Source organism: Sminthopsis crassicaudata, chromosome 6 (assembly GCF_048593235.1).
Source record: "Sminthopsis crassicaudata isolate SCR6 chromosome 6, ASM4859323v1, whole genome shotgun sequence".
NCBI lineage: Eukaryota > Metazoa > Chordata > Mammalia > Dasyuromorphia > Dasyuridae > Sminthopsis > Sminthopsis crassicaudata.
The window spans coordinates 46,933,298-46,958,669 of NC_133622.1; the positions used below are offsets into that span (position 1 = coordinate 46,933,298).

The 25,372-nt window shown below is 32.4% G+C and overlaps 1 protein-coding gene across 20 annotated transcripts in view; it reads left to right on the forward strand.

Moving 5' to 3' along the window:
* ADGRL3 (adhesion G protein-coupled receptor L3) overlaps nt 1-25,372 on the forward strand; it is a 1,041,133-nt gene that overhangs the window by 783,104 nt on the left and 232,657 nt on the right. For all 20 annotated transcript variants that reach the window (XM_074272799.1, XM_074272781.1, XM_074272789.1 and 17 more), the window contains 2 exons: nt 20,517-20,726; nt 23,447-23,667. In XM_074272799.1, the coding sequence (XP_074128900.1) occupies nt 20,517-20,726; nt 23,447-23,667 (431 nt within the window). The remainder of the gene's footprint in view (nt 1-20,516; nt 20,727-23,446; nt 23,668-25,372) is intronic.

Genomic DNA, 25,372 nt, shown 5'->3' on the forward strand with positions numbered 1-25,372 from the left:
AGGTTATTTAAAACATGCTTGAAGGTCACCTTCTTGAAGGTCAAAGTTCCAAAACTAGAGCCTCTTACCCTTTTGTCGGAGGGGTTAGGTGATTTACCAATGCCACACAGTCAGGGTTATTTCCTGATTTCTTTGCCATGTCTTCTGAATCTGGAGGCAGTGATTTTTTTTCCTACTACATTGTGCAATTTCTCTATCCATTTAACTTATTCAGTTTTCATACTGCTCATCAAATTGTTAGGCTTAGGAGACCAAAATGCAAATTGGTTGATACCCTCTTGTAGAAATCCTTAGCAGTTCACTGTTTCCTTTGTACACTTTGGGAACCATTTCTTTTGTCAGTGACAGTGTTAGTTTCAAGCCAACTTTAATTACATTTCCACTGTGATTTTTGTGAAGCACTGCATCAATTTTTTTTTCTTTTTTGGTAATGTCTTGTATATTATATCTCCCGTAGTTCTTCCCCCTACTAATATTGTAATTTAAAAAAAATTATACTTGGCATGATTTTTTTCCCCTTTTGAAAGGCTTCTTTTTCCAAAACTTTGGCAGGTGTGGTTCTCATTAGATTAGCTTTGTATCCTTCCCACCATCTCCATTATTTTTCTCCTAGTTAAATTCTAAATTTATAACATTCATTAGTATAACTGTGTAGTTTTCTTCATTCATTATAAATCTAACTCTCCTTGCTGGTATTTAGCTTCTTTCCTTTGTACCTTAAGTATCTTCTAAATCGGTATTTCAGAGTAGAATTTTTTTCTGGAAAAAAAAAAACTACCAATTTGATAATAAGGCCTCTTTTAAATTAAGATAGATAATTATTGCTATCATTTATACAGACTGGTTTATGAAGGGAGGAAAGTGCTTTAGAAAAGGGAGGAATGTAAAGGCTCAAAGTTAAATTTGATTAGTTATATTTTTGCAAAGGGTTAAAACTCAACAAAGGATTGGTGGGAAATACCATCCATAAAAAACCATAGTGAATAATTTATAAGCATTTTTATTTTTAAATTAATTTTCTTTCTGATTATGAAATTGGTAAATATCAACACAGAATCAGCACAGTATACAAAGAAAAACAAGAAAGAGGATTATATGTGAAATTGTGAACTGTTATGTACAATTAGTTCGCCATTCACCCACCCCCAAATACAGAGTTTGGGGTTTATTTTTTTTTTTGATGCATACTTCAAATTTAACATGATAGTACCAACACTGCTCTGCTTATCTCTATCTTCTTTAAAATTTCTTTTTTGCTCTCTTCATTTTTTAATGATTTATAGATACTTCTTCCCTCCTTCCTTCCTTCCCTCCCTCTTTCTTTCCTTCCTTCTCTCCTTCCCTTCTTCCCAACTCTCCTTCCTTCCTTCCCTTCCTATTCCTATCACTACCCTCACTTTCCCTCCTCATACAAATAAGTATAGTCATGCAAAACAAATTAAACATTGAATATGTTTAGAAATATATGTATTATTCTGCACTTCTAGTCCATTTTCAGTAGGCTGAGACAGTTGGTGACAGAGAGATGGGACATAATGCATCATCAATCTTTTGGAATCTTAATTGGTCTCTGTAATTATCATAGTTTTTTTTTTAATATTTCACAATTGGTTTTCTTTGTTATCCAGAATTTAGTGCATTGCCTGACAAATAGTGGGCACTTAATAAATGTTAATTGATAATATTGGTTTTTTGTTTGTTTTGTTTTGTTTTTAATTAATTTTATAATTATAAATTTTTTGACATTATATATGCATGAGTAATTTTTTTATAACATTATTCCTTGTATTCATTTTTACAGATTTTTCCCCTCCCTCTCTCTACTCCCTCCCCTAGATGACAGGCAATCCCATACATATTAAATGTGTTACAGTATAACCTAGATACAATATATGTGTGTAAATCCAGTTTTCTTGTTGCACGTTAACTATTGGATTCCGAAGGTATAAGTAACCTGGGTAGATAGATAGTAGTGCTAATATTTTACATTCACTTCCCAGTGTTCCTTCTCTGGGTGTAGTTGTTTCTGTCCATCATTGATCAGCTGGAAGTGAGTTGGATCTTCTCTATGTTGAAGATATCCACTTCCATCAGAATACATCTTCATATAACATTGTTGTTGAAATGTATAATGATCTTCTGGTTCTGCTCATTTCACTCAGCAATTGATAATATTGTAATTACATATAAATGGTTCTTCTGCTTCTGCTTACTTTACTCTTCTTCAGTTCCATATTTTTCATTTTTTCTAACTTGATATATGTTGTCTTTTCTAAAGACACAAGAAAGAGAATGCATTTCCATAAGTTGGTAGAAGAGAAAAAAAAAGATGCTTCCACTTGAAACTCCAGATCTCTTATGTACAACTTGCTATTCCTTTCAATATATAGTAAAGTTATCATGTTACTTTGTTTTTTGTTCTCTTCCTTCACCCTAGGGATGGTTACCATTAGACACAAATATGTGTTTGTATATGTGCACTGGCACGTGTTCATGAATCTAAAACTATTCTAGCTATCAGTTCTTTCTCTGGATGCAGATAAAAGATAGGAATAAGAAGCTGAATAGAATAAGTGGACAAGAAAGGCATCCAAAGTAATAAAAAATTTGAGAAGAGAGCACCTATGTGCTATTTGATGTGGTTTGAGAAATTTTATACAAAAATTTATTCCATTAGCAACTTTGTTTTAATCCATTTTAAGTGTTATGATTAATATTTCATTCAACTCATTAATTCAACAACTATGTATTGAGTGCTGACTCGTTACGGGAAGAAGGGGGAGGACACAGAGATGAATAAAATCCAGTTCCCTGCCTGACCTCAAGGATATATCTATTGATTTTCCTTAAATATATGATTTTTAAGAGATTTATGTAATTTTCCTCTATCTTCAGGTCAATATATATCCCACAGAAGTGCATCATTGACTTTATAATGGAAGTTAGTTGAAAAGCAGGATCTAGTACACAGAAACATTAGAGAGAATTTCTCTTAATAAATCTTTTATTTATGTTAAACAGCCAGAGTAGAGTAATGAACAGAGGGTAGGTCTCCAAATCAAGAGAACAAGATGTCAAGACCTTTTTCTGGATGTCTGATCCTAGGCAAATTACTTAATCTCTCAGTGTGCCAGAATTTTCTAAATTCCACAATTTTCTAAAACCACAAGCTGAAGAGCAGATGTTGTTCAATTGGAAAGGGAATGTTCTTTATGAAGCCATCCTACATAGATTAAAATAAAAAGAACAAACTCAAAAGAGAGATAGGGAGAGAGACAGAATAACAACATTAAAGCTAAATGTTATGAAAAAATATTGAGCAAATTTTGCTCCAAAGAAGAGAAATGGGAAGTCATACATGTCTTTATCCTGTTGTGGGCTTTTTTGGTCTTTGGTTTTTTTTTGTTTTTGTTTTTGTTTTTTCCCCAGAAGTGGAAGACTTTGGATCTGCAGCATTCCAAATAATGTAAAATAATAATTACAACAACTATAGTATTTATGTAGTACTTTAAGATTTGCAAGCTCTTTATAAATGTCATTTAATCCTTACAACAACTCTGGAAAGTAGGTACTATTATTATCATCCTCATTTTACAGATGAGAAAATAAAGATAAGCATAAGTTGCCCAGGGTCACATATCCAATAAGTATCTGATACACATATATGCAATTAAAATAATCTGAGAAAACAAATTCCCACATTAACTATGTCCGAAATTTTCCTCAATCTCTGCATTTTAAGTTCATCACCTCTCTCAGGAGGTCAATGGAATGTTTCATCTTGATTCTTTTAGAAATTGTTAGCTTATCATTTGTATTGATGAGAGGTTTAAATTTTCTAACTCATTTTCCCCTGTAATGTTATCATTCATACTGCTCTCCTAGTTCTCATTTTTCTGTACATTATTAGTTCATAGAAATTTTCTCCTTTGTTTTCTGAATGTTTCCATTTCATCATTTCTTAAAATACAGCAATATTATCTTATATCAATATGATACAAGTTGTTTAAACCTCCAGTAGGAAGGTGCCTCTTTTCCAATTCTGATTATCATGAAAAGAGGTACTAGAAATGTTTTTGAACATATTTTTTCCTTTGGTTTCTTTTGGATATATGCCTAATAATGTTATAGCTGTGTCAAAGACTTGCATTGATAACTGTTTGTATATAATTCCAAATTGCTTTCCAAAAAAAAGCTGGAACAATTCACAGTTCCACCAGCAAAGTATCTGTTTTCCCATAGCCCCTCTACTGTTTGTCTTTTTTCTCTTTTTGTGATTTTTTTCAGTCTGAAAGTAATTAGGTAAAAAGCCCAGAATTGCTTTAATTTGAATTTCTCAAATAATTAGTGATTTCTACATTTTTATATTATTGTTAATTCCTTGGATTCTTCCTTTGAAAGCAACTACGCATATTATTTGACTAATTGCTAGTGAGGAAAATGACTCAGTTTTAAAAATTTGAATCAGTTCCCTATATTTGGATGTGATATTTTTATCAGAGAAACAATGCAAATATCTCCCCAGTTACCTGTATCCCTTTTAATTTTTAATATATTAAATTTGTTTGTTATGAAAAATCTTTTGAATTTTATATAATCAAAACCATCTATCTCATTTTGTATAAATTTTTCTTTCATTTGTTTTTATCATGAATTCTTTTTCTGTCTATAAACCCAAAGGCTATCATATTTTCCATTCTTGTGGAATGAATATATGTGAAGAGTTGATGCCTCAACTTTATAACTGGTAGAGAAGAAAGGTGTTTTCTAAAATTATGATTAGGGAATGGGAATAAGAGTGACATGGGCTAAGTAGATTTTTTTCTATTAAGCATATAAAAAAGGGGAAATATTAAAAATTATTTTTATGGGGCAGGCAAAAGTTGTGAATTCCTAACAGTTTCTAAAGGCAATATGATTCTTTAAAACTATTTCTAAGCATCGTCTGCTTCAGTACCACGGACCTTTTGGAATATAATATTAATTGAAATGGAATAAAAATGAAAAATAGCTTCAGCACCACCAATGTATTTTCTTGAATATTATTAGTTAATGGGGCCTTACAATTTTCCCAAAATTCTCTCCTCAATGCATAGTAACACCAAATCCTTACCTCAATTTATCTCCTTATCCTGAGTCATTTCCATAGCTGGCTCCCCCTTCCACTTTGTTATAGAACTTAAGAATTACTCTCCCCCCCAAAAAACTGTAATGAATTATCTAAATTTATTCTATTATCCCTGATTTTTTTAGTTGGAATATGCTCAGTCTCTTTTATCCTGATTAATTTGTGTTATATATATATATATATATATATATATATATATATATATATATATATATATGTGTGTGTGTGTGTGTGTGTGTGTGTGTGTATAACATATATTTCTGCATATTCGGTATGCAGCATATTCAGTAGATATTGAGAGAAATGTATGTCTATATATGTATTTTTTTTTAACAATTTCTTAGATTTGTTCATCCTTTAAGTTTGTCAGTTGAAAACAATGAGCTCATGAAAAACATGAAATAAAAATTCATTCTGTGTATCTTGGTCTGTTTTCCTTTGGGCATATGCAGATTTCAAAAGGTAAAATCATTCAAAAAGTTGTGATAAAGTTGTTATAAAATGTACAAAAGAAGAAGAATGCTTTACAAATGGGAAAGCACTGGAGTTATTGTTTTAGACTATTTCTTATTCATAGATGTACTCAACTCATTTGTTAGTGGTAACATCACATCATTATATCCCAAGACTTGATTTCAAGGAAAGAGTAATGGACTCGAGGTCAGGGGATGTGTTCTACTTTCTGCTCTGTTGTTTATAAACTTTGTTATCTTGGACAATTTATGTAACTTCTCTGTATCTGTTTTCTAATTGGCTTAATTGGGATAATAATAACTTCCCTATCATTTTTAGGATATTGTACGCTACAAATAAGATCTCAGCTCTGCTAATGTCTATCTCTGTGACCTTACAAAAGTTACTGTTTATCAGTTTCTAGATCTACAAAGTGAAGGGGTTGGTCAGGATGATCTTTGAGATCCATTATATATGTTATGTAAAAGTTTATCTAATCATATCAATTTAAATTTTTAAAATTTTTACATTATTTTAATTATTTTTGGCACATGTTTTTAACTCAGCATGTTGAGGAGTTATTTTTTGTTTGTTTTTATTTAGTTTTGAGGGATTATTGTGAAGGTTTTTGCATAAGAACATATTTTAGATCTCTAATTAAGAGAGAACATAGATATCAGTAATTATAAATTAACATTTTTATAGGGAAGTTTTAAGGATTATATCTACTTCATAAATGTAGAGATAATTCCCTGGAAAAGCCATATGAGTAACTTTTTATCATGTTGTTTATTGCATTATTCATTTTGTATGATCTTTGATTTGGCATTTGAGTATGTACCTATGTCTGCATTATCTACACACTGGGTAGAGCTTAAATTGCATGACCTCAAAGGTCCTTATCCTTAGAAATTGTTTTGTACAGTTCATATTGACATCTTTTTGAGGAAAAATTAACTACACAATACCCATTTCTTCCTATTTACATTTAATTTATTCTAATAATCTACTTAAAGAAGCCTTTTGAAATCAAACCATTTAATTGCCAGACCTGTTGCAGAGATGGCATTATACTCTATGAGAGAAAATTTTAGTTATAATTTGGTTCATCAGTCTGAGAAAGAAGATATTGCATGTAGCACTAAATTGAGAATTGTAGCAGTTATACAAGATTAACTTTTTTTTCCAGTTTTGCTTCACGTTGTGTTTGTAAGTACCAATATTATAAAATTGTAATATGTCAGGAACCCACTTTCAAATATAAGTGCAGAAATACCTAACAAAGTCAAGTATAATTTGCTGTTTTTCTTCTATCCAGCTTTCTGTTTCTTTCTTCTAGTGAGTTTTCTACAACTGTAAGGTAATTGGATAGAATGGTATATAGATTGCTGGATCTGGAATCAGGAATACTGAGTTCAAATGTGGCCTCAGATAGTTCCTATATATGTCATTTTAGGCAAATCAATTGACTTCTATATATCTCATTTTCCTCAGCTGTAATCTTCCATATGGATTGTGATAATCAAATGAGATTAAAATTATAAAGTACTTAGCATAGTACCTTAGTACCTGGTAAATAGTAGGTGCTTAATAAATGTATAGAAGTCATTTTAGCTGATACATTCCACCTCTATCAACACTAATGGAATGTAAGTACAGTCTTGCTTGCTTGGGTTTACTTATTATAGGGTTCAGGTGCACCATGAGCTTTGAGCCCAATCAGTTGCAGCCATCCATCCTTTCTCCACTTCCTGCTCACCTTTCTTACTACAAAGTCCACATCAGAAAAGTAGCCCTATAACCCAGCTCTTTCAGCCTAGTCCCCTTCCTGTGACGGCTTTTCTTAAAATGCTTTCTAGCTAACTTTTTTCCCTTTCAGCTATTCTTGGTCATTCCACCAATGTGAAGATTGTAGAACTCTCCCTAAATTAAATACTGATTTCCCCCGTTCTCTCACAGAATCACAGACTCTCAGCCTTGAAAGGGGCCTGTGAGATGCTTGGTTCTAGGAGAACTAATGCTGTGATATTTCCTTCATTTACCATTCTTGTCAAAAAAGAAAATGAGATTCTAAGACTCTAAAATATCCTTTTTTGTTCCTATCTATTAAGATCTCAAAACTGATATTTCTTATTAATAAGAAAAAGAAAGAAGGTAGATTTTCTACCCCTCAAATTATCTATTCCTTGAGTCTTTTCATCACATTATTTCTAGAAATAAAGTGATAAAACTGTGTGCCTACCAGAATCTTTAGGAATTTAGGCCAAATTTTCCCAAAGAGTTATTTATATATGAAGTATTAAGAGAGGCACTGGGGACAACTAACATAAATAAAATTTTTCAAGGGCTTAAACAAAGCAATATGTGGAAGAAAAGATGATTCTAGCACCATTAATGAAAAGGAACAGAATGTTGTTTCCTTTTTCTGGTCACAATTGGATCAAGGGACTGCACCTAAATTTAATTTGCTCTGTGCCTCATTACACACATATTAGAACTGCTGCTTGCAGATCTCCAGTGGCTACTTCCCTATCCAAGAATTAAATTTAAAGCTTCTTAGATTATGAAAATAGTTAATAAAAGCATTAGCACGAATTCTGGCTAACTAGTTTAAGAGTTGATTATTTCCAGACCAAGATTTAGGGAAGGGCCCCAAGCATAAAAAGATGCTTATTCTAATTGAAATATAAAATGTTGCTCTGTACCAAAATTTAAAGAGGGGAGGATTCACCATATTTCTAAAGTATATTGTGGGATAGGGAATTAATATTTGATATTGCTTTAGAAAGAGATATATCACTTATTGATCCTCACTTATATAAAGTAGTGCTTCCTCATCCACTTTTAATCATCTCCTTCTTTTGTTTTTTTTCCATGCTATTATTAATTGAGAACACACATACCGACACCTATATGGAAGATTCTTTAGTAAGTTCTCCATAAATAGGAACACACTGGAAAAAATGTATATTCTATCTTCTTTTGTGCTACGACTTAATTTTTATTTGTTAATTAATATTTTTGTCTCTAAGTATATCCATTTAATCAAGTTAGACAAATATGTATCCATCATCTGTAATTTACCAGTAATTATTTTAATATCCTTTTTTAGTACTAACTTAGGTATCAACAAACACATTTCAATAGCCAAAGAACATATACTTCTGTTATGTGTGGTTTTCTTTAAAAACAGATATGCTTCTATCCTCTTTAAAATGTGAACTCCTTGAGAACATAGGTTGTTTTATTTTTTGTTAACATGTTTGTATCCCCATAGCTAAGCACAGTCCCTGACACATAATTGGTGCTTAATAAATACTTATTGACTTGATCTGACTTAAAAAATTATATTAACTAACTAGGAAGTAACAAATTTGCTCTTTTTTGTGTCTGTGTATGTATTTCCATTCCTGATTGTCTGTTGTCCTTCAATCTTAATTTACAATTTTGGTTCCCTCTATAGTTTAAAACTTAGGTTGATTGATTTAGGGAGTAGAGATTCACCATATTTCTAAAATATATTCTGGGATAGAGAATTAACATTTAATACTGTTTTGAAAAGAGATCTTGCCTTAAAAGAGATTATTACTTAAGTAAAAGAACAGAAACTAATTTTTCTTCTGTTTTTTTCTTTCCTACAATAAAAATGCTATGAATATCTTGTCTGTGCCTCAATTCTTTTAATGAGATATCTGGGTCAAAAGATTGATTATAAGCAGAGCAGTGATTTTTCTGGCATAATTCTCAAATGTTTTATGGAAATTGTAGCAATTTACATCCACACCATCATTGTATTACTGCCTTTCAACAGCCTGCCCCAATATGGTTTTCATGTTTTATCATTTCTATTACTTTAACAGGTATTTGAGGTGAAACCTCAGGGTTGTTCAATTGATATTTCTTTTATTAAAAGAATTTGGGGCAATCTTTCACATATAGTTGTTGATAATTTAAAGTTATATTTAAGCTCCCTTTTAAAATTATTCATATCCTTTGACTACTTAACATTTGGAAAATGATTATTGACCTTATGTATTTTTTCCTTTTTTATTTACCAGATATATGCATGGGTAATTTTATAGCACTGACAATTGCCAAGCCTTTTGTTCCAATTTTTCCCCTCCTTCCCCCCACTCCCCTCCCCCAGATGGCAGGTTGACCAATACATGTTATATATGTTAAAGTATATGTTAAATACAATATATGTATACATGTCCAAACAGTCATTTTGCTGTACAAAAAGAATCGAACTTTGAAATAGTGTACAGTTAGCCTGTGAAGGAAATAAAAAATGCATGACCTTATGTATTTATGTCAATTTCATATCCATGGATTATCAAAATTTTATGAACTACTGGTTGCAGTGATTTTGATTATCCTCAATGATAGTTTCTCTTTTCTTCTACTGATGGTATAAAGGCTTTTTACACTTCTTCAAATTATCTATTTTATATTTCATGATCACCACAACTCCTTTTGTTAAAAGAAGTGTCTTTCTACCTATCATTTTGAAAGTTACTTTTTTTACCCTCTATTCTTTAAAAAAATGTGCCTTTTAAAATATTTAGGTTATTTGTTTATTTGGAATTTACCATGGTGTATAGATTATTATGTTGTGGTTTAAAGATTCTACCAAACTTTTTTTCCAGGAGACCTTCCCTCATTAGTTTGTGTACTGAGCACTGGACTACTGCATGCTTGAATTTTGTGGTAGTCCAGTGCTCAGTAAACTCCAGAATACGAACTCTCTTTGTATCTGCAGTATATATTACTGTGTGTGGCATTTAATAAAACATATACTTGATCCAATGCTTGTTTGATTGATTCTGAATCTTGCTTATCGATTTTCTTATATTGACCTACTTATTTTTTTTCAATCACTGCCAACAAATTTTGACTATTACTGATAATACAGTTTGCCCCCTTTGCACCTACTTAGTCATTGTTATTTCCCTTAAAATTCTACTTGTTTTTTATTCATCCAAATTATTTTCTTACAATTTGATTGCATCAAATCAGCAAAATTAGGGAGGATCTTGATTTTTATTGTTTTGTTTTAGACAAACCTTGAAGTTGTATATTTTCTAATTATATAGGTTTTCCTTCATTTCTCTTTAGAATATTTTGTATTTATAATCTCTATATGTCCTTTTGCTCATATTTTTAATATTATCTTTATTTAATATATTCATTCCCCCCTATATCTTATAAATGAAGAACTGAGACCAAATAACATCATATTTTTCGTAAATATAAGATGGGTATTTGAATCTGCATCTCTCCCAATTCCAAGTCCAGCACTCTTTTTGTTTGTAACTCAGCCTCTTTTTCCAGCTTCCAACATTTACTGATTCTCTTAATTATGAAAAAGTCGGGGCAGCTAGGTGGCGCAGTGGATAGAGCACCAGCCTTGAATTCAGGAGGACCCAAATTCAAATCTGGTTTCAGACACTTAACACTTCCTAGCTGTGTGACCCTGGGCAAGTCACCCCAGCCTCAAAAAAAAAAAAAAAAAAATCTATCTATCTATCTATCTATCTATCTATCTATCTATCTATCTATCTATATCTATATATCTATATATCTATATATCTATATATCTATCTATATATATCTATATTATATATATATATATATATATATATATATATATATATATATGAAAAAGTCATTTAACCTCCTTAATCTTTGTGTCTTCATTCTTTGTACATTGTAAACTTTAAAATACTATGGAAATGTGTCATAATTGTTGTTAAGAATTTGAAGCATACCCTACAAGTATAGGAAGATAAGCACTGCTTCTAGATGATAATATAGTTTTGATTATGGTGTAGAATTCTGGGTTCTCACCAGTTAGCTTTGTTAGTAATTGTGCACTTCCAAAGTGTTGTTCCAACAATAAAATGAAATAATGTGTGTCAGGCAAGGGTTCACAGACATTAAAGTGACATCTAAATGTCAGTTTTTAAAGGCCATCACAATAATTTCTATATTAATTTGAAAGAAGGGCATGTGGGATATGAGAGTTTTAGAACAGATAATTTGGTCTTTCCTAACTATGATTACATGGAGTACTGTCTTGTTTTATACTATCTAGAATTGGAATTCCAAACACCAAAATGATTTTCCTGAATAGTAATGTTCACTAGGTTTCATACTACAAGAGTTCATGAGAGAGTGACTGGGTTTATGCTTAATCGAGGTTAGTATGTGATTTATAATCCAGGTGAAAATTTATTTTTTCTGTTCTATATTAGATCTGGGAGGAACGTTATATGAATTTCAAATGAAAGCAGTTTCTTTCTAACTATAATATTTATTCTTTAGTACATTAGAAAGAGATCTGTTATTTCTAAATAACACTGCCACTGATATCATTTTTATTTCTAACTCTCCATCTATTATATTCCATCCATGCAATAGATGATTTTTAAAGGCAAAAAAGGGAGAGGGAATTAGAATAACTAATGAATACAATAAAAAAGTTTGAAAATACATATGCTATCAAATACTTGATAGTAAATCTCTGCAAAAGGGATAGATGGAGAATGTTTTCTCATTTCTTTCAAGCCATTTTTGATGTATGTGTGTCTGTGTCTGTGATTCTTTCCATTTATACTACTTTAATCCCCGAGTAGAAACCAATAGAAAGCTCCATGGATAGTGTTAGCCCTGGAGTCAGTAAGATATGAATTTAAATGTGGGTCTTAAGACACGTGCTAGTTGTGTGATCCCAATCAACTTCATTACTCTTTTTTCAGTTAAGGAAATAGTAAACCACTCCAGTATCCTTCCCTATGGACAGTATCAGCATGCTAGTGAATAGTCAGACAAGATAGAACAAATAATAAGTCATTGTGCATATTGTTTTCTTGGCTCTTGTTTCATTCTGTATCAGTTTAGGTAGCTCTTTCCATGCTTCTCTTTTCCCACCCGATTCATCATTTCTTATAGCACAATAATATTTTACTACAGCTGTGTAACTAGTCATGTATTTAGCCTTTCCCCAGTTAATAGCTATTTTACTTTTTACTTCTTTGCTCTCAAAAAATGACGGAATACACATTTGGGACTCTTTGGGGGACTTATTCATGATCTATTTCAATTATAAGGCTACTAACGGAATCTCTGAGTCAGAGGATATGGAAATTGTAGTCACAATATTTGCATCATTCCAAATGAAAACAGGAATTCTTAAACTGGATCTACCTTTTCTTTCTTTTTTTTTTAATTGACTTGATAACAATATAAGTGGTTTCTTTGTAATCCTCTGTGTATTATTTATATAATTCACAATTTATTCTGAGAATGAATCCATTGATTTCCAAAAAGGCCCTCAATGCAAAAAAGCTTGGGAATCTTTGCTCCACCGGGAGAAGAGAAAGGAATCTTTCAGAGTTCTTATAGAATTCTTAGAGAGAGAAGAAAGTTCATAAACAAAATCAGAATTTTGGAGAAAGGAGGAGGGAACATGGAATCCTACACAGAGGAAAAGGAACTACAAGGGATGGAACACATTCTACAGAAGAGTAGAAGAGTAAAAAATCTCAGCTTTTCCTTCTTTCCTCCTTTTCAGATGCTGACCTTTTTTCAGCTCAGGTTGCATTGCCTCCACTAAGCTTTCCATGTTACTCATGCTCTCTTCTTCCTTAAATTCCCACCACATATCCCACTACCATATAAACTTTGTAAGGGTAAGGGCTGTTTTTTTTTTTTTTAATTTCTATCTTCAGCACCTAGTTGAGTGCTCTGCAGATACTGTACATGAGACTCATTGAATATTAGTAATTTGTTCAATTAAAACTGGCCTTCTTGTATTTCTTTCCTTTTTCCCCCCCAAAGGGTCTACTTCTTTTCAAAAAATCAAACTGAATTATCTCCCTCAGGAAAAGTTTCCTATTTAGTTTGGACTTTTGGTGAATTTTCTGGATGATTCCTTTCTAATCTTTGTTATAACTGAAAAGTATATCATTTTGATGATTGTGTTTGAAAAGTTATGCTACCCATCAAAGGGCCTAGGCTGTGAAATTCACCATTTCTTTAGATCTTGTTAGCTTTGTATCTTAGTTTATAAAAGGAAGTGCAAGGATTGCTTTCTGTGTTTTTCCCTATTCTTAGCCCAAAAGCTTAAAGGGCTGCAGTCTAACAATCTTGCTTCTTTACATATTTCAACGCTAGAATATAATAAAAAGAAGACAGTTGGACTTCTGAGGTACTGGGTTCTGCCATTATTATTACCGATATTGTTATCTATTTGTGTTTCACATCCTCTTTTGTTCGGTGACTTTTGGAACTTTGAAATATAGGAAAGTTAAAAAAAACCAAAAAACTCTATCATCGATCTAGTCACCCTAACTTCTCACCTAGCTTCTGCAAAAGCATTTTTTAATGTTTCTATGCTATTCCCTTCCAAAAATTCTCTGTTTCAATCAATAATTCATCAATCCTGAAGTAGTTAATTCTAGCTTACTTTTTAAAATGTTGGTTTCAACTCATAGGGCCTGTTGTATCAGATCCAACAGCAGTTTGCTCACTACCTAATTTTTTCCCTTCTTATTCCTTTTGCTCTAACTTTATCCAAGACTCTTTTTTTCAAGACTGCCTTTTTCCTGAATGCTAGTTTTTTGTTTTTTTTTCCCCCTAAAATATGTTTACTCTACCTCCATTGATATTTTCTCAAAACCACATATGAAATTTTAGGCTTGTACTCTGATCAAATTACACAAACACAAATACTATACTAAATAAAAAGCAAGCAATTTCTTCTTTTTCTGTGTTTTGGTATTCACTCATTACAATAAGAGACAGAGTTCAGAGACTCCAAATGAACAGAGTTTGAGGAGACTCAGCTACTAGTGAGGAGATGAATTAATAAGGGGAGTAGAGTACAAACCACTGAAGACCATTTCAAGTGTCTCAGATTAGCTTAGTGAGCTGGAACCTTCTGCTTAAATTTCAGATCCAGGCTTTTACCTGAAATAATTAAATTGTCTGCATCTGAATTGTTATTTAAATAGAGTAAATCTTAATGGCTCCAAAGTGGATGTTGTTATTATTTTCATTTTAAAACGAAGAGGTTTTTGATATTGTTTTGTCCAAGGAATAGTTTGATGATGTGTATTCTTTATCTCACTGTAAATAGAGAGTTTGATGCTTTTGTTGTGTCTTATCTATCTCTATTCTCTTCCACCTTCCTTCCCCAAGCCTACAAACACTCTTACTTAGCATAATAACAGTATTTATCTTTTGTAGCATATCCTTTAGGCTGCTTCTTCCATTTCCACCAGCTTTGACAGGCTGGGTTCTCTTAAAGGCAATTAACTACTTCTCTCCTAGGGGTAATCCTGAAAGTATCTGGTGTTTCTATTACTGACTCAGAAGAGCCCATCTGATGTGTTTATCTATTAATTGATTATCAATTAGTATTCAAAATAATCACAATTAAAATGTCCATTATTTTTCATAAACGAGCATTTGTAAAGGTTGTATATATATAGTAAGAGCAGTTAATACAAAATTTCTCCTGAATCAGGGATGCTCCCATGTAAAATCTTTGTGGAGAATGGTAACTCATGTAAGACGACACAGGTGTACACAGCTGCTCTAGTATTCAATATTATTTTAATCTGATCAATTATGAACTTTTCCTTACATGTAACTCTGCTGGAATATGAAGTTTAGCAGCTTTTTAGTCTTGAGGCTGCTTGTTCTTGGCAGATCTTGTTTGTTCTCAAAGTGTCTCTCATCTTCCAATTCAGACTCTACTTTTTACCTACTCCTGTGGACACTGCTAATGACTGATGATGACAAATATTTTGACATTTGAAACTTTACAAGCCATCATCTATTTGAAAGGGGGAAGAGAGAAAGTACTTACTACTCCTTTTCCCTCCCTCCAACAAGGAGAATTCTAGGAATAATCAAAGAAAAGAAAAGCCTGGTCATTCTTTCATATGATTTGCCTCAATTATAACTCAACTATGACTCTCATTAGATTGAAGAATAAGCTTATTCATTCAGACCTACATGATCCCAAAGGGTGGTAGCTTTTGTGATTGAATTATGTGATCAGTTTGATGCAGATCAATGCCCCAACTTATTTATGGAGTCACACAATGCTCATCAGATAATGCTAATCTCTTGTTGACAAAAAACCATTATTCCAAACAGTGGCTTACAACTGATTTCCTGAAATCAATTTGGGGTGTTCATTCAGCTGCTAAAATGGAGTAGAAATATTCCTGATTACAGGAAGTTTAAGAGGTAATTTAAAACCTCATTATTATGCTTTAATAAGTCAGATGGAACATTATGTAATATTATTTTGAAGACTCTGAAGCTGTTTCTTGATAATTGATGCATGAACAGCTGATAAAGATCAGGAGGGGAAATTTTCAATAGCATCAGAAACAGCTGATCTCTCCACATCACTAAGGTAGAGAGCATCAAAAGGACACAAGATAACTAAACTGTTTTCATACTATCCTGTTATTTGTGACCCACTCATATTAGAAGTAAAGTGAAAAAACTTATGTCTTCATTTTATTTAGTGTTTTTGCTTTTCTGCTACTATCTTAAGCAAGACAGATTTTTTTCTTGTTGAAGCAATTCATGACTACATTTGAGTGTAATAGAATATCTTTACTATTATTTTTCACACAGAACCAAAATAACAAGAATCATATCTTTAGGCTTATTTTTCCTTTAGCCTATATTTATTTTTGAAGCATTAAGAGTAAAAGTAATTTTGATGGGAAATTATTTTTTAACATCAGATTCTTCTTTAGAATATATGCCTCAGTTTTGGTGGATATAGGCTATATCTTAGTAATAGTTTGTGATTAGGGCCATTAAAGTAATAATCCAAAAAACTGGATTAAAATTCAATTTAATGTAACAAAATAGTTATTATATGCCTCCTAAACTACCCAGTCTACAAAGACATAACTAGAACAATTCCTGACTTGAAAGAAGCTGTCATAAAACGTTGGCATAAGAAACAAAAAGCAAATTTTGAAGAAAAAATTTATTTTTAAAGGCAGAAACAGCATAAGGGGAATTTTGCAGAAATCAATCAAAAGCTTTCTACATTTCATCTACTGTTTTTAGTAAAGTATTTCAGAAAGGATAGAATGCAAAATTTCATAAATAATTTTCTCCTAAATCATCCTGGAATAAAATTTGAAAGATTTTTGTTTGCTTGCTTAAAGAATTTCAGGCAATCAGTTGTGATTGTGACCAGGATGCTGGGTAATTAGAAGGGGAACTACTTGTTTGCTTCCATTTTTTGTTGTTGTTTGTTTTGTTTTATTTTTTGCAATGCTTTGGCAGCATTAATTTCTAATGAGAATTAAAAACTTCTGACTCTCCCAAAGTTTAATAATTTGAAGAGAAGCAGCAACAATAGTATCTTATCTTTATATGGCACATGTATTACTAACAATATCTCATATTTGCATGGTACTTTATTTGTTGATTCAGAACTCAAACCTAATCTGGTTTCAAGTCTAATACAACCAGTTTTCTAACTGTGAAATGAAGGATGATAAAAATAACAAAACCAAGCCTTGTGAAGCAAAATTATATAATTACATTAATTTTCTGGATAATCAGTGGAAAGTCTTTGGCAAAAGAGAAAACATGACTCAAAATTATTATTTCCATTTTTAATAAATTGACTGCAAAAAAATCCTTATTTTTAGCTTATATGTATAATTTTTTCTTTCATTTTCAAAGCTAAAAAAAATTCTCCCAGTATTTCAAAGGAAAGTCAAATTTTCTCATGTCTATATAATCCTATTCCCAGGTACTTGCTCATTTTCACTTTTTTCCCCCCTAAACTTACTTGTATGAGTAGTTCAGGAGCTAAGAAATGATAAGAATGAAAAAACTAGTAGCCTACCTACTAATATTGTATGATCTGAATGATAGGTCACTTGGAGAGGAAGTTTGTATTAAATACTAGTGTAAAGTGTGAATTATTATTAAGTAGTGGTAGAAGAGATTGAAACCCTCAGGCAAAAATTTAGTAAAATAGAGTGGGAAATTGAGTAGTGAGATGAATTTCTATATAAATAACAAGAATAAAGAAAGATTGCAAGTGTTTTTTCTTTCTTTTTAATATTACCTTGAACAAACAAGCTAATAAGTTCTCGAAAGTCATTTTGGCACTATGTATTTACTTAGAATAATTAAATAGCCAATGTGTTCAATACTCACTGGTCAAAGTGAAGAAATCCTAATGATTTTCATTTCAAATACAAGAGATTTTGGTCATTAGTTATGTTGCATCCACTCTGTGTTCTCTGGCTTACAAAAGAATATTCATAGCATCTTTCATTGACATTTGATGTTATTATCACTCTTTTCATACACTATACTGATAAAATACAATGAGATATTATTATATTTAAAGGGTTTGAGTTCTCATATTAGAGATATTTGATATTGATAAGGCTTTATTATAGTCAGACAAGGTAGATTCTGAATAAAAGTTAATTTTTAGGTTTTATTCTGTCTTTGGAGACCTGTCTCTCTATCAGCAATAAGGTCATGTTGTCTTTCCACTGACTTTTGAAAAACTGGTAGTCATTTGTTTGCAACTCTGCATGATGTTTTGCAAAAAAAAAAAAACACAAAATGGAAATACTTCTATAATAATAGAACTAAATAAAGGCACGGCGACAAAGTTTTTCTTCCTTTTAAAAATTTTGTCTTTAGATTTCTAGACCACATTTTCATAAGTATTACCCATGAAGCTTTTCCCATTATAGAAAACTGCTGTGTTGAATGTTGGTACTTCACTTTCTGTCACAGCATCTCTCCTTTGAATTGAAGGCACGAGCAAATAGCTCTGTTCAGTGGACCAGCTGAGATTATATAGCAGGTTGAGCACTAACCAGACTCCAGATACTCAAATAATTAGAATTTAAGCTTTCAATAACCCTTTACTTTATTAGTGACCCCTGAAGAATAAAGCAGTGCAGATGTACTTTAAATTCCCATGAGATTTCATTTCATAATTTAAATTCCTCATGAGAAGTAAATCTAGGTATATGCAGAGTAAATTTCAAAAGGTTTAGTTGACAGAACTCCAGCAGTGTCCTTTGTGGAAGAGGGGATTGTGCATTTGCACCTAAGTGATCCAGACATGCTGGGGTTCAGGACACAGAGTAGGGGACTCAGTTGATGGAGAGTATCCAATCATCTTTAAGAAATAACCTGACCACTCAAGGTAATTTTAAAATGTTTTAAAATTTGAATCAAAAGGAAAAAAAAAAAGGAAAGGAAACTTGGCTATTCTGTATAAATTTCCTTTGTGAAGTAGAAGGGACCACTATTTTCCCAGTCAACCAGAATAACTTTTGTCATTCTTATTTTCTCGATCTCATTAAGGACACATCCAACCTTGTCACTTTTCCCCCCTACTTTCCCACACCTCTTCTATATATTTTATGGCCATCTTAAACTCAATTGGAATTTATTATGTTTCTCACCAAATCCTCCACTATTCCTAACTTGGCTATTACTTTTCAGTAATCCGGATTCACAACCTCCATGGCGTTTTTGACTTATGAGACCCTCTTTCAATCTATTGCCAAGGTCTGTCCATGTTATCTTGGAAATATTTCTCACATATACCCTCTTCTCTTTTTTAATGTTGCCCCCACCTTGAAATAATCGCTCATTGCCTCTTGCCTGGAGATTACTGCAATAATTTATTGACTGATCTTCCTACCACAGACTTTTCCCCAAACCAGTCCATCATCCACTCAGCTGTCAAAGTGATCTTTCTAAATTACAAGTCTAACAATTTCATTCCCATGCCCAATAAAATCCAGCGACTCCCTATCCCCTCCACAACCAAATATACTATATTCTATTTGGCATTCAAAAACCTTGATAAGCAATCTTCTCCCTCTTTTCCTATACTTTAAACCTTCTCCCCACATATTCTGTGATCCAGTTACACCAGTCTTTTTGTTTTGCCTTCTCTTAGCTTCTCCTGCCCTCTTCAAGTCCTAGTTAAAAACCTTACAATCTATAGAAAGACTTTCTTACTGCTACTTCTTCATTTCCAATTTATCCTGCATATAGTGTGTTTGTAGTACATGGTTGTTTGCATGTTTTACCCACCCCACCGGACTTCAAGCTTTTTCAAAATAGGGTCTTTTACACTTTTACAGTTGAAAGGGGTCAAAAAGTTAACTTTACCAGGATAAGAAAGATCTAGTTAGACAAAAGTCCATTTGCAAAGTAAGTTAGGGCTTTTAATGGACTGAACTTCAACATGTATTGATAAGATAGTCAGCCAAGAAAGCTAATGAGCTCTTTGGCTGTATTAAGGGAATCTTAGTGTCTAGGATATTTTAGAAAGAAGATTTATAATCTGAAGGAAAGTGGCCAAGATAGTGAAAGACCTCATGATCAGATTATGTGAGATCTAGTTAAAAGAATATGGCCTAGAAAAGAGGAAACTTTGAAAGTAAGAAATGCTATGTGTTTTCAGCTATTTGAAAGGATGTTATATGAAAAAAGACAAAAAATTTAGCAGATAAGCAGACCTCAAAAACCATGGGTAAAAGTTGCAAAAAGGCAAACTTCAAGGAAAATCCTTCCAAGAATTTACAACTGTCCTAAAGTAGGAGTAGATGACCAAAATTTTTCATCTAACTCTTAGAATATGATATTCTGATTCTGAATTAAACGTGAATTTGACTCTACAAGATCTAAGGTTAAAAAAAGAAGAAGAAGAAGAAACATATTTTTAATTCTGTGAGTAGGAAATTCAGATGAGGAATTACTCATAATGGGTCATTTGTGGAAAAGTCAATTAATAAATGTAGTGAAATTAAACTATTACCTAGTATTTTGTATGACTCTATACCTAAAATCATGTAGAAGTAACTGACCTTTTTCTCCATTATGTTTTCAGCATAGTGATGCAGTCCATGACCTCCTTCTAGATGTGATTACATGGGTTGGAATTCTCCTGTCCCTGGTTTGTCTCCTGATCTGCATCTTCACCTTCTGCTTTTTCCGTGGCCTTCAGAGTGACCGTAACACCATCCATAAAAATCTCTGCATCAGCCTCTTTGTGGCTGAGCTACTCTTTTTGATTGGCATCAACCGAACTGACCAACCAGTAAGACACTTGGAATAGCATTATTGGGATTGTATATTCTTATTTTAATTGAATTACCTCAGTTTCATTCACTTCAGTTTACTTAAAAAACCAGCAACAGCAAGCTCTGAAATTTTTAGGAAAACTCAAGGAGGAGAGAACAGAAAAGATTAGATTTGGCCAATTATCTGATTTCCATTAGACCTTTACTGATATTTTAGGATTCAGTACATGTTTGCTCTCATGCATACAAGAGCTTCTAAAAGGGATGTGGAAGGGAAAAGGATTTTTAAAACATGTAAAATTTAGGAGACTTAAAAACGATGGATTCACTTAATGCTGTTCTCTAATATATATGTCGATATGTATGGAATGTTTTACAGTAAATGGAGTTGTATTTATGACTGATTACACATTCATGATTAATGATGGGCATACATATAATCATAGTCATTATACTTTTAATTAACTATCCCATATAAATGAGACAGCTTTCCCCAGGAAAATGTATACATATGAATAAGCAATCAAAATATATATTTTTTTAAAGTTCTGAAATGCTTCTCTCCCTCTTCTTGATCCCCATAATACAGAGCATTCTAGTTTTGATCACAAAAATTCATAGTTGAGATTTTAAGTATAAAAAGCAAGAAATGAAAAATTGCGTTCTTTCTCTCAGAACTCATTATTGCACTCTCTTAATAACGTGTGTTTAAAATGCTATATGATTTCCTTTGAATTTTATATATGCTGAGCCTACACATAATAACACAATATGGTGGATACCATCTTCACCCGAATATTGACAAATAGCTGATTGTTGAAAACCACTTTCAAAGAAATTGAGTGTCATGAAAAATTAGGGAGACATGATTGGGTCTGACTAGTTTGCCACCTGTGATTCTACTACTCTGTTTTTTGCTAAGTAGAACCTAGCCTTCCCAAGCTCTATAAATTTTTTTTTCCCTACCAGTTCCCTTTAGCATTTATCTGCTTAGTTGTTTTTTTTCCCCCTTCCAGACATGAATATAAGAGAAGAAGAAATACAAGCTTATATAATAATGATTTTTAATAAAATGTACTATCTCTTTTAGATAAGATATTTGCATTTTAGGTGATAAGCTTAGATTAGTACTGGGCACAATAATATCATGAAAATCAAAATTAAAAGAGCCTTAGGAGCCCTTTATATTCACAAGTAGACATAAATGCTTTTATAAGCATAATCCCAGTAACCCCTGAAAGACTGTATGAATTGTGGCTATATATTACTTATTTTAATATCCCCCCCCGAATTTGTCTTTTCATAACCCGAGTAAATCAGCCACTATTAGAGTCTGCTATAATTATCAGACTGTGGCAAACAGTACCCTAAAGTATTGTCATAACCTATCAAAATCAAAAGCCTCTAAGGAGAAAGGGTACAGATGTCCCAGTTTCACTCATTTTGTCTACACCTGAGGTTCCTAATTCTAGGCTAGACCTTGTTGAGGGAACCAGGTAGAAGATGATTTTGCTAGGCTGGGTTCCAAGACTTTTCCTTTGGGTTCTAGTCAGCCTGTCCTATCTTTGCAATGACAGCTATATCATCTCCTCCTCCTCCTCCTCATCATCATCCTCATTACCATTTATATAATACTCTGGGGTTTTCAAATCACTTTACAACATTTATCTCATTTTATTCTCAAACAAGAGGTAGATGCCATCATTATCCTCATTTTAAAGATGTGGAAACTGAGGCAGAGATAAGTGTTTTTCCCAGATAGCTAAAAAGTGTCTGCAGCTGGAATCCTAAAAATTTCATTTTCTTTCTGACCCATTCTATCTCCATGGCAACACCTATAGTATACTTGCTGATCATTAGTTAAAACCACTTTTTAAATAAAATAACTTTTTACCTCTTATTTTAACTGATCCCTAGAGTGATCACTGGAAGCACCATAATGGCCACCTATTAATGTCTTTTGAGCTGTCTCAGCTGGGCACACCCTTCCACTAAGCCCTAAATCATCAATTGACTTTCTTTAACCAACTTATGTCTTTTGTTAGAATTTAGATCAAGCTCTTGTTCTTGGTGCTTCAGCTGTCAATTCTTTTGCAGATGTAGAATAATGGATCTATTTTAGGCTTAATGAACATGTCCCTTCCCTAGCTCTATCTTTTAATCCCACACATTTTCTTAAGTTTGATCTGATGACCTATTTCCCAGGTACTATTCCTCTTCCAGGGGCTTCATTAGATTATCACAGATATTTTAAATATTTAGAAGCTTCAAGGACACATCTGTTTCATTCTAGTCTTTTTCTCTGTGGATGGACAGCAGGTTTCAGAAATCAGACACCAACCTTTTTTTTTATTACTCCCTTGTCATAATGTTTTTCCAAAATTTACTTTCATTTTTAAAACTACAAGTCATAAAATAGTTTATGTTACATGCAGTGAGAATAAGTCAATTATTTGAAATTCATTTTCAGTATCTATTTTTAAAGCTTTACCTAGATCTGCCCACTCTTAAATATGTGTATATATGTATGAGAAAACTTGAAAATCTCTCCCTACATACATATACACACACATACACATATATGTGTATGTGTGCGTGTATTCATATATGTACACACACATTGTAAAGCTATAACAATATTCTACTTTGTATTATATATTATCTATATGCCCCATTTCATATATGTGACATATATGTTTTGCCTCCCTATAAATCGTGTATCTGATTTATTCCTTAGATTGCCTGTGCAGTCTTTGCTGCGCTCTTACATTTCTTCTTCTTGGCTGCCTTCACTTGGATGTTCCTGGAAGGAGTGCAACTCTATATCATGTTGGTGGAGGTTTTCGAGAGTGAACACTCCCGCAGAAAATACTTCTATTTGGTTGGCTACGGGATGCCAGCACTCATTGTTGCTGTGTCAGCAGCAGTAGACTACAGGAGTTACGGGACAGATAAAGTGTGAGTTTGCTTTCCTCTGACCCCCTTTCTTTTTATGGCTTCTTGAAATAAAACTTTGAGGGCTTCCTAGGGACCAACGACTTTAAATTGTTTCAGAACTGTAAATGAAGAAACTAGAGTGACAAGTTTCATAATTAAATTAGTACACTTGAGCACTTGCCCATTTTTTAAAACTCTAAAGTAAAAGGCTCAGAATATTTCCCACAATTCATTTTGACTCTGATTAAAACAAATATAACATTCTCCAGCCACACCTCTTTTCTCATTTTCCATCTTCTTTCTCCATATTCCTCATTTTAATAAGCATAAAAATAGAATGAATGAATTTTAGAATGATTTGACAAACCTTTTTGCTACTTTAAAACTATATAATGGCAATTTGCAAATAAAAAATTCTATTTAGAAATACAAGGCTCTGATGGAGAAGGGACGGGAGGATGACAGAGAAGTGTTACCATTTATTCCGTTAATATAGTTCAATACAACTCACACCAAAAGAATGCAGGAGAGTAAGTAGATGGCCACAGCATCAGGAAGGCTAGGATTCAATATCTAATTCTGAATCATTCCGACCGTGAGACCATTGACAAGTCCCTTAAATTATCACTGCATATCCCTGGCAACCCTCCAAGAGTACAAATTGCAGAAGTTATGTATTTGCATCAGTAAAAAGGAATTTTTCTTTCAATTTCCTATACTAATATAATCTGTTTGTCCCCCCAAAAGATAGTGATAATAAACTAGGTCATAATTATAGAATTTTTGCTTACAATCACTGAAACATAACATTGAGCTAACAAAATTTCAGAAATATTTTAATAGATGACACCATACCAATCATAATCTCCAAGTCTCAAATCTTCCACTTTTTGTGGAACAAAAGTTTTCAAATTATAAGGACATATCAAATGAAATCAAATCATATGGGAACAAGATGAAGTATATATCATTCTTATTATCCTGTCTGCTACTGGAATTTTCCCAAGTATACTTTCTATGAAGCCAAAGGAGATAAACTCATATCCTAATACTTTTATTTAATCACAAAAAAAGTTATTTTTTCCAAATCTCCATGTCAATAGAACATTAAATGTAAACTGATAATAACAACTGAATGACTTTTCTGAAGTCCATTTCTATCTGAATGCCAATAAATAAGTTGAGAATGATTTTTTTTTGTAATCTAAATAATGATAATGTCCTCAGACTTTTTTTTATTAGAACATTATTCTTTTGAAAACATTGGAGGGAGCAGATAATACTGATCCTGAAGAAGAAGAAAGTAACAGATTGGCTTGGGATAATATTCATATGTCATTGTTAATATTCATTCAGCATTCACCATGAGCAAAGTGTATAGAAGAAATGGCAAATTCATGTATTTTTTAAGTCTGCTGAAATTTTGCTGTATCCCTTTTCAGAAAGCAGGGAATTATAGCCTTTGTCTAAAGGACAAAGAGAACTAACTATGGGACACGACCATATTATGGCTACGATATCTGTATTTTCCTGGAGAAATACAGTGAAATTTTTAAATCCAAGATACAGGAGTGGAAAGGGTGTTAAGGAAGTCCAGAAGAGAGGATGTGGCTTGATATACTTGGAATTAATGCTCTGCTGGGCTCAGATTCTAGTTTTGACAATTATTAAATTTATAATCCTGAGCAAGTTGTCCTGGCCTTGCTTTTACAGATGTTTTCCCATC